This window comes from Pagrus pagrus (assembly GCF_965226575.1).
Source record: "Pagrus pagrus genome assembly, chromosome: 11".
Classification (NCBI taxonomy): domain Eukaryota; kingdom Metazoa; phylum Chordata; class Actinopteri; order Spariformes; family Sparidae; genus Pagrus; species Pagrus pagrus.
In genome coordinates, this window is record NC_140195.1 from 1,932,253 (window position 1) to 1,945,395 (window position 13,143).

Below are 13,143 nucleotides of genomic sequence, written 5' to 3' on the forward strand. Positions count from 1 at the left end.
TACTTGGTTGGGTTTAGGGAACTAAAATACTTGGCTGCTATCACTTCAGACACATGGTGCATCGTATTTTTTAGGTAACGTAATTTGTGGTAAATGTCAATTAAAGGGCTTAAAAAACAGGACATTTTATTTTCTGATAGAGATTTGTCAGGATTAAAATCATTTATCTGTGATAGGCCCAGTTCACTAACATCATTAACACACTGACTGTGTTTCTCGAACACACGCAGGATGATGATTATTTGCTGAGATCACTGCTGATTTCAACAGTTCTTATCAAAAGCATAAATCATAAAATGTTGCAGTTCTACCATCTGATTAGGTCTTTAATATATATAGCAAAATAGTGCAATGAGTTTACTTCCAGTGAGTTTTAATGACGATGATGATGATGAATGTAAATGAAAAGTCAGATAAATGCCTGCAGTATGCACAAAGAGGGAGGAGACAGGGCTGTGTGTTGTGTTTAGAGGAGGGGCTCATTCAAATAAGTAAAAGTTTATCAGTGAAGAAGGAAGAGAGGCAGCAGTAGCCGTCAGAGCTTCAACATGACAGTTCACCACACTTTGATGTGCTTCTTCTTCCTCTGTGAGTACATTCACTTCATGTCTGTCACTCTCTCTTGTTATTACACCATTTGTCAATCCTATAACAGTTTTTCACGAGTGTTGTTTGTTGTTAATCATGGTGATCAGAGCCACTTTGAGGGATATGTTCATGTTTTTTCCAGTCTTTCCTAAAACAACCCTCACATGCCTGTTTGTAAGGTTGAAGGGTCGTTAGTTGCTGCAATCGTTCTTCCAGGAAAATATCCTTCAGAGGAAGTGATGAGTTAGAGGTCCTTCTTCTAAAGTCGTAACCCTAACCCTTGTAAAGTTGTTGTCCTTTAAAAGATGGTTCATTACAAGTCGAGTGATAAACTGTTCGTCAGGAAGGAAAATGAAGGACACAAACCTCCCAGCCTACTTTAAAACTCAAGTACAGCCAATATAAACGTTGTCACTGTTTAGAAATCATTGCCAGCACTCTGTAAATCTCTCTCTCTCTGTCTTTTATTTAAAGATTATTTGTCTTTTACATTATTATTATCATCATCGGTTAATCTGATAATTGTTTTCTGTTTCAGTGATTATGATTAAAAGTGTCGAAGGAGGTAGGAGCTGAAAACAAGTGTTAGATTATCAAATTAGTTTGAATTAGTGAATTGATTAGTCAGTTAATCGTTACAGCGTTGATGTAATCTCTTGCTTCACTCTGACTGTTAGCGGAGTAAGTTGCAGCTTCACAACTTTCGAAATACTTCCTAGATTGTACAAGACGATATCACGAGACGATATCACGAGACGATATCACATCCTACAGACAGATAAAAACCTGCAGCGTTTTGAAACAGCTGCACGGAAACAACATGTTGATGTGATGGTTCCTAAATCATCTGTGTACACTGTTAGAGCAGAAAAGAAAAGAGGAAACTGCATTGATTTGAAACTCTTGGGGTTATTAAACTGGATTTACGTACTTCTCTTGTCTGATAAATGGGAAGGACGAGTGTAAACAGCAGGTCATGTTGAAAGACTGTCTGAGCTCTTGTGGTTTGTGGACGTCTGGACTCTTTAGTTGTAACATTTTAAAATCTTTGACCTCAAAGTTTCACTCTACAATATCTTATATTCATATTTTGCCTGGCTCGCTATTTTAAATCCTGATTTTAGTTTTTCACAGTTTCCTTTCCAGTTTGTTCTGCTGAATACTGAGCTATGATGTGTCTCTGATCAGCACTATTACTCTATTCTACATGAACGTGTCACCCACTAGGCACACATTGCCAAATTAGCAGGTGGAAGTTCTTTCTAGTTTCCAAGAGGAGACTGTTCATATCCCTGGAAATGTACGGAAAATGAACCTAAAAATCCTGCAGATGACCTGTAACTGACAACTGTGTTCTTCCAAAGAAATATTCAGGATCTTAGCAAAAAATGCCATTTTGTGACCTCAAAATACTGCCTGAGAGTTACAGTACTGTAGCTCCTTATTCAACATAAACAACATAAAACTACACAAACTTGCATATTTTCCCAGTTCAGGGCTGTAAAAACTGATATAAACTATATTATTACTGGATCTGAAATCTCATCGGCTACATGATGCATCAATCATCCGGAGGCTGGTGTGTAAGTGGCTCAGGAGAGAGGAGGAGGAAGAGAGAGCGGGTCACTGCTCTACACGTTCACTCATTGGCTGTTGTCGGCTCTAGGGCGGGCACAGAAGCTCCTATCTGCTCGAATGAGCTGTCAATCAAACGGCGGCCAGCTCAGGATCCCTGGTGTAGAGGGATGATGGAGTCTGCTGTGAAATGTGGCGTCTAGTTTTACAGATAAAAGCATCCGTGATCTCAGTTTTTTGCTGTTTTGTCAACATTTAATGATGAAATACTGTGTTGGACGAAATATGTTGCTGAAATGATCCAGTGGACATTTTAGAATAAGAGAAAACAGTTTTTGTTGGAGTTTGATGCACTTCTGAAACACACAGACACTTTATTGATGAGTTGACAAAACTTCCTATATGCTAGTCATTTCATCACTAGCTTGTTTTCTGAATGAACCTTGCTGATGTGGTGGTATCTGGAAATGGTTTGCATGAATAGCTTTATAACGAGGTACACTTACATTTTAGCCTGTTTGCTTCGATGCGTTTGTAAAGTTTGGGCAATCAGCGGGACGCTTTGTTTCAACAGGTTGTTTACTGTGACAAACCGAATCCCTTCCTCAGTTATTCACACAAACAACTCATTGCTGTTTTGTTTCAACATGCTGTATTATTGTTTTTCATTTTTAGTTTTTGTCTCATTGTCCTGTAGTTATTTGAACAACATCCTGGAATATTTTTTATTTAATTCACATATTAATACGCCTCTTTGTACACCTCACCGCTTGTTAACATTGTGCTTTGTTATATTGATCAGACAGCAGCACACTTGAAGCAGTGACAGCATCTAATGTTGTTCATCTTTTAACAGCTCTGCAGGATGGAATCAGTGGCCGTTCTGGTCCCTATACCTTTGTCTATGCAACTGAGGGAGGAGATGTTGAAGTGTCAGACTCTTTTCATTGGCGTCATGACACAATGTTCTTCTGCAAGGAGGGATGTAAAGAAGAGGACATCCTCGTTGAAACAACTAATAAAACAGCTCAGAGCGGCAGATACACAATTAAGTATTGGAGATCTTATGGAGAAAGTGAACATTGGCTTTCTGTGACCATCACAAATCTGACCAAGTCTGACTCAGGACAGTACGGATATGGTTTCAAACGTGGATCAGGTTCATCTTACAGTCGGGATTTTGAAATCAGTGTTGAAGATGGTAAGTTTCTGCTAAAAGCCATGAAAATGTTCTTTCACTGTTCACTGACAGCTGCAGAGCTTTTGTTCTTCATATTTTGTATCACTGTGAAACTGATGAACGCTCATTAAAAACCAACAAGTCAGTAACTTCTAGATGTGATAGAACTCAAAGACTCAGAAACTAAGTGAAAACCAGTGAAAAAAAAAAAAAGTATTGTTATTAATTTGCTTGCTGTAACCATTCAGCAGCATCTACTTAATTGAATACATGTTGCAAATGATTCTTAGAGTTTCTTGGATGTTCAGGACACATTTCAACCCAGTCCAGTGGAAGAATTGGCACTTTTGAAGCTTTGAACACACAAAGAATCATAAAGAAATACGGCTAAACTTTAAAAAGTTTTTCAACGTGATTAGTTTTTCGGAAATCCATAATATTACTGGAAAGCTTCAAAACTGGCATTGAATGGAATTATTGCAATTAACAGCTGAAGATTATCTCACAAAAAAAATGAAAACAGATCAGGTGTTTAATTTTTTTATTTGCAATGCTGATCGAAATTCATTAAATCAAACAGAATCAGATTTTGTGTGCAGACTGTGATCGCGACGCATTGAACCGTGCTGGAAGAATCCAAATCATTGTTGGTTCAACTGCTGTGATCGGACTGCAGCATCTGAAGTGCAGATAGTGACTGTTGATTATTCATCTTTTCAACAGCATTTCTGGATGGAAATCCTCCTGAAGCAAAAACCCTCTACGCAAAAACTAGAGGAAAGATCATAGTTGCATGCCCGACGTCTACTCCTTCTACAAACCTGAAGTTCTTCTGCAAGGACAAATGTGAACAAGACATTCTGCTTCAAACAACTAATTATTTTAGATCTCAGGAAGGCAGATATAGCTTAAAATATAATGAAGGATCTTCTACAGGAGGATCTCTGCATGTGAGCATCAAAGAGCTGAACGAGTCTGACTCTGGATGGTACTCGTGTGGGATGGTCCGACCTTTATCACAAGAGCCCTATCGGCTGTTTAAGATCCTTGTCTCAGATGGTGAGTCTCCTCTTAAAAGTTAAAATAAAGTGTGTGCTCCCGTCTGTGGAGGCCTGAGGAAAGTTCTCACTGCTCAGCTGAAACACGTTCTCATCAGGACTTTGTGTTTTTATTGTTCACAGATCCAGCAGCTTCAAATCGGGAAGCAATCCAACCGACCTCCACGCCACCGCCAAGACGCACCCAGACCCCAGGTACATCCACACAACTGTGAATGTATAAATACTACATTACCCATGAGCTTTAGTGGCTTTAGAAATATCCCAGCTAGAGCAGCAAAATCTGTGTGGTCTGCTGAGGTCCAGATGAAACAAGTCGTAACATTAAACTGTTTTTTTACTTCTCATTTTCACTCCTGCCTGTTTAAGGGCTCAGTGTTTGTATTATTGCCAGATCGTCGCGCTGGGAGGCCGAGACGACGGGCCGGCAGATCAGCTGCAGGACGTTTATAAGATAACAGAACAGCAAGAGCAGGAAAACCAAAGACTGGACATAAATACAAACTAAACTAACGAGGGGATGAGGTGCAGGTGGAGAGAGGTGGAGAAACACAGGTGAGGGGAAGGAGCTGAGGAAGAACAGAGCAGGGTTAACAAAGGTGATGCAGTGCAGGCGTGAAGGGGAAAGCAGAGTGGGGAGGAACACACGAACACTGTTAACCACAGTGTGGCACCAACGCAAGACTCAGTGATGTAACGACTCTTCCTTCCTTTTTAGGTTTCAGAGCAAAAGACACCACAAAAACCCAGAAAAGCCTAAAACACAGAGATGACAGGACCCTGACACAGTCATTACTCCATCAAACACACAAACAAACTTTAATCGAAACGGCAGGAACATCAGTTATTCCTACTTTTTACAGCTGACCAATAATGAGCCGCTTGTAACTTTTTAAAGGAACAGTTCACCCAAAAATGAAAAATCCAGTCATCATCTCCTCCTGATGATATAAAGTCAGGCTCAGTCATCGTCTCCTCCTGACGATATAAAGTCAGGCTCAGTCATCGTCTCCTCCTGACGATATAAAGTCAGGCTCAGCCATCGTCTCCTCCTGATGATATAAAGTCAGGTTCAGTCATCGTCTCCTCCTGATGATATAAAGTCAGGCTCAGCCATCATCTCCTCCTGATGATATAAAGTCAGGCTCAGCCATCGTCTCCTCCTGATGATATAAAGTCAGGCTCAGCCATCGTCTCCTCCTGATGATATAAAGTCAGGTGAAGTCTCGTAGTCCACAGAACATTTCTGGAGCTTCACAGTAAAACAGCGTCGCAGCACTCTGCTAAACACCTGAAGCAGCTGGAGACTTGATTTAAAATGATAAAACAAAGCTAGTGAAACAGGAGCTCCCATACTGAGTGGGACTTTAGCTCTCTATGGAGCTCACAATATGGTGGACCAGAGTGTAAAATGGCTGCACATAAAAATAATTTGATTCAGGGAGGAACGTATGACGAAGCATTTCCTGCAGCCTGGTCCAAGGATGCAGAGTTACTTGCTGTCCCTGGTGTGCTGACTGAACTTTTTTACAACAAGCAAGTCTTCTACAGTACGAAACAAACCTTTCTTCTTCTCCTCCACCTCTCACAGACGTGCTGCTGTATCTGGTCGGGATTCTCGTCATCGTTGTGATCATCTTGGGGCTGGTGCTGACCATAATCTGCATTCAGAGGAAACTCAAACCTGATGGTGAGGCAACTTCCCATTTCTCACTAAGAAATGACTTTTCTGTCGGGACACGCACATCAAGCTTTTAATCACTTACTGACACGAGACATGTTTCAAACCAGGAACAAACCACAGCGGGCACGACACACACACACACACACACACACACACACACACACACACACACACAGCTGGGGGAGTCCATACACAACAATTAATGAACACAACACATGTTAAAGACTAGACGAGGAAGCAGGGGAGAGGGAGGGGGTGACAGTTCAGGAAGAAATTTGGAAACACGTAACATCGTGTGTGTGTGTGTGTGTGTGTGTGTGTGTGTGTGTGTGTGTGTGTGTGTGTGTGTGTGTGTTTCTTCAACCTAAGTAGTCAAATGTGCACTTTCAATAGTTTCTCATTCAGACAGAAACGTGTGGTCTGCTCCACAGGCTCGAGGACCACAGGAAACTCTGCCGGCGCAAACATGGAGGTGACTTTCTACAACTCTTTTTTACTGTCAATGCAAATATGATGCGGATCACGCTGATACATTTAGCTGTTCAGTCTCATATCTCCAAATGTTGATGAAGGTTCTCAGTCATCCAGGTCATGGTGATTCTAGGTGCTGTATCGTAGGCACCTGGACGTGTTTGAGTTTCTTGAAGACGTTTCACCTCTCATCCAGGAGTTAAGCCCCAGCAGACTTTACTTTGGCTGAGTGTACAGAACATAAAAAAGCAGCTACAGTGAACTCAAATGGTGATAATATTCAGATCAGTATCAGCAGAAACCAGACAGTGTCTTTACTTTAGGTCTGTTTTCATGATCTGTTAACGATCTGAGTTTGTTCTCATTTCTTTCAGATCGGGCTCTATGAGAACTACTCTCCATGTGAAGACTCCACCTACGAGAGCCTGGATCCAGCCGGCAGGGATCAGAACCGAACCTACTCCACGCTCGCAGAACATGCCTGATACTGTTTGGACTCAAAGGTCCAGTTTGTCTGGAGGAGTGCAGCTTGAAAAAACACTCATGCAAATAGATGTGAGCAAACATTAAGGTACATGTGGTTGTACCTGCAGTGGGTTTTTCTTTATGCCGTGTTTGTGTTGTAAAACTGGAGAGTGTGTTTCTCATTTTGCTGTTGTGTTACTTCTTTGCCATGTTTTCTGTGTAATGATCAATTCTTGATTTGCTTTTTTTAACTAAATGCTTTGCTTGACCTCTCAGGGCCACCGTAGACCTGTGGTGAATGGACTTTCTTTTTTCATGCTGCCATTGTGACACATTCTGTATTTTAACTTCTATATTTTTGGCTTTAAAAAGTAAAAAAAAAAAAAGAGTTAAGAAGTCATAATTAGGAGATTTAAAGTCATACTTTTGGCATTAGAGGGCATAATTATGAGATAAATAGTCAACAGCATGAGATGAAAAGTCACAATTGAGAGATAAAAAGTTATATTTATGGCATTAAAGGTAATATTTATGAGATTTAAATGTAATATGAATATTTTATATACTATCCTCTATATCTGCATTTGTTATAATAACAGTGAGAATAAGAAGAATTAAAATCGTACATCTAAGTTGTTTTGAGTTTAAGCTCAGATGAAGTCCAAATACAAAACAGAGGAGTATTAACGGTCGACATGACAACATGTCACAGACGACCACACTGTTTCCTCACAGAAATAAACTCTCACCCTCCAGTCGGCAGCAGCGCCTCGTCCTGGGGCGACAGCCACCCTGGTGCTGCTCGACCCAAACTCAAGGAATAATCAGGTTGATGAGGAGTAGTGTCACGTCAGGTAAAACAGAAACAGGTTACACTGAAGTAAAACACCTGAAAACTGGACTAAAGTTCAGCTCAGATCTCCCAGCATGCCGAGGGAAGTGTTGTTCAGAGAGAGTCCTGGAGGTGGCGGCATTAACACACACACCGAGAGAGAGAGTGTGTGTGTGTGTGTGTGTGTGTGTGTGTGTGTGTGTTGGTTTTCAGAGCGTCCAGTCGATAACCATGTCGACATTTCTCTGCCTCGCTCTCATTAGTCGACTCTTCGTCGATAATCGATGAAAACGACTGAGTGTGTTTAAATTCTTCCAGGAGATTCCTCAGAGTGTTTCCTGCGTCAGACCGATCTGATATTTCATCAGGCCATCATGAGGCAGAGTTTGACAGGCTGCTGTTTGTATTGATTAACTGTAAAACTCATCTGTGAATCACATGCAGGGACACGAGCAGGGACGGATCAGAACCACCGTGGTCTGAGTGCACAAGTGACTTTAATCATCACCAGTGTTAGACTTTTACTGTACTGGTGCTCTGTCTTGTGTTGCTTGTTTTCATTTGGAAACATGTTGTGTGTCTGAAGAGAAAGTTGATGCTGGACTGAACGATCATCAGCTTCATGACGCCAGCTCATCAGAACTGGACCTCCTGAGAGGACACTTGGTCTGTGTCGCTTTATGAGACAACATTAGTTTGATTAGGATGAGAGGGGAAGGAAAAGTTTGACATTTTGGGAAATATGCTTCAATTTTTTGTATAAAAAATATAGATATCAGATCACTTAAAGGTCTAGTTTGTAGGATTTAGTGGCATCGGGCAGTTTGGTTTCTATGGGACACATTTCGGCCAGTTAAAGAAAAGAAAAAGAAAGTTTGCCTTGATAAAACCAAAAAAGTCATGAAATATGAGATGAACAGTCAAAACAATGACACAAAAAGTCATAATTATGGCATTAAAGGTCTGAATTATGAGTTAAAATGTCAAAAAGGTGAGTTATATAGACATATTTATACAAGTAAAGGTCATATTTTTGCGATAAAAGACATGAGATAAAAATAAAAATATGAGATAAACAAAACAAAACTACAAGAGACATTGTCATAATTATGAGAAAATGTGTCAAAATGAGGAGATATAAAGTCAATTATGGCATTAAATGTCCTAATAATTAAATAAATATTCACAGTTTTTAGATAAAATGTTGATCATGGAATAAAGTCACAATTATGAGATAGAAAAGTGAAATAATGAGGTTTTCATGTAATAATTATTTGATAAAAAGTTGAAAATATGATACATTTTTTAATTTTTATCTCAATATTTTTTCATTAAGCTTATTTTTTGTTATTTCATCTTCTTCTGGACCTCCACAGGTTGAACCTCGCCTCGTTTCAGCCTCCTCTACGTGGCCACTCAGCTCTTAGTTTCAGGCGATTATGACACTGATGACAACGTGAGAATGAATATTATAAAGCTTCTTCCTCATCGTGCACGCTGGACCTGAGACCAGTAAACTCTAGAGGTGCCGGTACATGGATGTTGTTAGCCCTGTTTTCCCTTTGTATCCGATCTTTGTGCTAAGCTAAGTTAGCAAGTAGTTCCCAAAAAGTTTTCCTTTCAGACGGAGGAGAAACTTCAGAGTTGTTGAAGGACTCATGTTAAATGAGCATATGTTAGACGAGGATTAAACCTTTAACAACATGAAGGTAAAAAGTAGTTTAGAGCTGCTGCTGGTCAGGATCAGGCTCAGGGCGGACATTAGGAAATGAATACAGTACAACGGTGTGTGTGTGTGTGTGTGTGTGTGTGCAGCAGGGTGTGTTTTACAAGGAGAGTAAAGGCGGCAGTGGGCACAGGATTCATAAGCCTAATGGGTCTAATTGCCTTACAGGATTTATTGCTGTGTAATTAAATAAAAGTGTAAACTCTCGTTCATCTTTTCATTTCTCCTCCTGATCTCTCTCTCCATCAGTGCTGCTCGTTCTCTCCTCTGTTTAACTCGTCGTTTACCATCTCTCTCTCTCTCTTTACGACAGGTCGTCTTTAATCTGTACAAGGTGTGTGTGTGTGTGTGTGTGTGTGTGTGTGTGTGTGTGTGTGTGTGTGAGAGAGAGAGAGAGAGAGAGAGAGAGAGCTGCAGTTTCTTGGTGTTCTGTATTCCAGTCATATCGGCTGAGTCACACTTACGGTAAACTGTATCCATATGCAATGAGTGTGTGTGTGTGTGTGTGTGTGTGTGTGTGTGTGTCTGTGTGTGTGTGTGTGTGTGTGCGCGTGTGTTTGTGTGATGACATGTCCCAGACGATGCCAGACATAAGACAAGGACATGTGAGAGGAGAGAGAGAAAGATGCTCATCTGCTGTATTGATCACTGCATCTTAACCCTCGGTCCTCATGCACACACACACACACACACACACACACACACACACACACGTACAGGTTAAGTGAATTAAGCCTTAAGTGAGGGAAGACACTGAGATGGAGGAAAGGGTGGAGAGGCAGAGGGAAGGTATATGGCAGGAGGAGAGGGAGAGACAAAGACGACCTGCAGGAGCTGGAGGAGATAATGGACCTGCTGTCTGCTGGAGAGGAAACTTAATTTGCTGAGCAGGAGATCAGAAGATGAAAGTGAAATCAAGGGTGATTCAGGAAGGTTTTTGTCTCTAAAGGACACTGTGTTCTCAACCATTACCGCCTTTTATTTTCAGACCGGTGGCCCGGTTTGTGGAGGACAGCTGGTCCGGAACGAAAACATCTTAAAGTTCACGTGAAGTCAGAATCGATGTTAAAGTGTTTTTTATCACTCATAGATAGATTAAATTATCGTTATCGTTTATCGTCCACAGGGGAAATTCATCCCACTCAGGTCAGCACAAAACAATAAATGACATCATAACAACATAAATGTATAAGATAAATATCACTGACTACTTTAACTGTGAGGACACTCCCACACAGAGTTTAAAAGCCTGCGACTCCCCTCCAGTTAGTCAGAGCTGAAGAAGCCTCTTGGATGAGAGGTGACACGTCTTCAACAAACTGAAACAAGTCCAGTTGCCCACGATACAGAACTGAGATTTACTTTAAACTTTCAAAATGTCCAATATGTCCAATACGTTAAATTGCTTTTATAAATGAATCTCTGAATTATAAACTCTGTTGTCAGGACGCTATTATTAAGTTTCTGCTCTCCTGTTGCAGCTCATTAACTGGCGGAGCGACACGCTGCTGTGGATCTGCTTTAATCATCTCCAGGTCTGTTCTCATCAGGTCTCTATGGGTTTTTTTTTTTGAAGGTTGACTAATGTTAGACTGCTGGTGTGTGTTAAAAATAATAATTATAATAATAACGATAATAATAAAGGAGGAGGGACAATCACACTGGTCACTGTTACTGCACTCCCCCCGTATGTACCGTCCTGCCAAAGAGAAACCCTTAAACACAGACACTCTCCCTGTCCATCTGTCCTCTCTCACACGTTTGTCTTTCTGTATTTCACACACACACACACTCACACACACACACACACACACACACACACACACACACACACACACACACACTCACACACACACACACATACACACACAAAGGAAGAGCGGGGGTGTTTTGGCCGCCAAAATGCCACTTGAGTGTCACTGGCCTTTACAGTCTGAGTAAGAGAGAACAAAAATTTCCATTTTAGTGACGGAGAGGAGGAGGAGGAGGAGGAGGAGGAGGAGGAGGAGGAGCCATGCGGGAGAAGCATCCAGAGAGACAGACGGTGAAGGAGACTCAAGTGTTGTCTTCTGCTGTCCTCTCACCTGGTGTTTGAATGTGATTTAGTTCATTTTAAATCAGCATCAGTGATTTAAATTTTTTTTTTAAATTTCAAATATGTTTTCAAGAAGATTAGCCAGAGAAGATATCTGTGGAATAAAACATTAGCAATAGCATTTAAAAGTAGACATATAAGTCTGTAACTGAGGGATCATTCAGGGCTCAGTCCACCCAGCCGGCAGGATAAATGTTAGCTAAGTACGTTTCTTTATGTTACACAAAAAACAGCTGCAGATGGTCCAACTTCCTGAGAAAAATAGCTACATTTCACAGAGGTGGGAGGTAAGAGAGTACAAATACTCTGTTACTGTACTTGAGTACATGTTTCAGGTATCTGTACTGTACCTGAGTATCTCTGAGACTTTCCCTCTCTACATCTGAACACAAACATCTGAACTTTCTCCTCCTCACAGCTCCAAAACAGCCTCGTTACTTTAGTTTGATGCATTTGAGGTGAATATATATATATATATATATTGTATTAAATTATATTTAATATATATGTATCAAGATTTCAAAGACCAGAAAAGTCTGCTGAAACATGGAAATCCTTTTACTAGATGGTAGTCCTTCATTGATGCTGTAATTACTTTTTATATTTTAATGTTACCAGCCAGTTAAATGCAGTTTTTATTCAGCGATGTTCTTCCAACCAGCTGGTCACCAGTAAGACAAGAAAACCAGCACAGAGAGGAGACAGAGAGGGATGGAGGGAGGTAAAAATAGAGGAGGAGGAGGGGGGTAGCATGGAGGTAAAGAAGAAGGGAGGGGCAGGGAGGCACCAGGGAATACAGAGAGAGAGAGAGAGAGAGAGGCTGCAATGAAAGAGGCTGATGTCATCTCTGTGAAGCAGCCAATCAGAGAGCAGCAGGGAGGGAAGAAGGGAGGGAGGAGAGGCAGAGCTCAGAAGGGTGTGTTTTATGTACCACTGCAGCATCAGTGCAAAAAAGAGAGAGAGAGAGAGGAGAAAAGACACGACTCAGTGGACAGGAAAGAAAAAATACAGACAGAGAAGAAGAGAGAGGAGAGCGTGACGAGAGGACGGAGACAGGACGGGGACAAGACAGAGACGGAGAGAGACGTGACACCTGCAGAGGTAAGATGACAACAATAGCATCCCACCATGCTGCTGGCGTCTGGGTGTGTGTCTGTATCTGTGTGTGTGTGCGTGTGTGTGTGTGTGTGTGTGTGGGCCGGAGGGCGTGATGATGTCTTACATAATACGATGGCAGGTATGAACAACTGTGCAGGGTGAGCACTGAGACGTGTGTGTGTGTGTGTGTGTGTCACTGTATATACATGCATGTATGTATGTATGTATGTGCGTGTGTGAGTGTATGTGTGTGTGTGGGTGTATGAGATTATTTCCTCGTCTGTCTGCTTTCACTGTCTGCATCCTTTTTTGAAAACTGAAAACATAAAAAGATGAACTGACCCTTCTGTGATTGTCCGTGTGTGGCGGAG

The 13,143-nt window shown here is 41.2% G+C and overlaps 2 protein-coding genes across 3 annotated transcripts in view; both read left to right on the forward strand.

Moving 5' to 3' along the window:
* Positions 1-4,344: 4,344 nt before the first annotated feature.
* Positions 4,345-7,307, forward strand: LOC311264710 (uncharacterized protein; the record flags this gene model as incomplete). The annotated part of the gene is made up of 5 exons (XM_084365801.1): positions 4,345-4,402; positions 4,525-4,596; positions 5,993-6,091; positions 6,517-6,557; positions 6,931-7,307. The coding sequence occupies 5 exons, from the start codon at positions 4,345-4,347 to the stop codon at positions 7,039-7,041; spliced, it is 381 nt and encodes a 126-aa protein (XP_084221927.1). The 3' UTR covers positions 7,042-7,307.
* Positions 7,308-12,588: 5,281 nt separating this feature from the next.
* The window catches only part of LOC311265359 (neural cell adhesion molecule L1.1-like), a 48,171-nt gene continuing 47,616 nt past the window's right edge, over positions 12,589-13,143 (forward strand). For both annotated transcript variants that reach the window (XM_084366937.1, XM_084366938.1), the window contains exon 1: positions 12,589-12,775. The gene's annotated coding sequence lies outside the window, so the exon portion shown is untranslated. The remainder of the gene's footprint in view (positions 12,776-13,143) is intronic.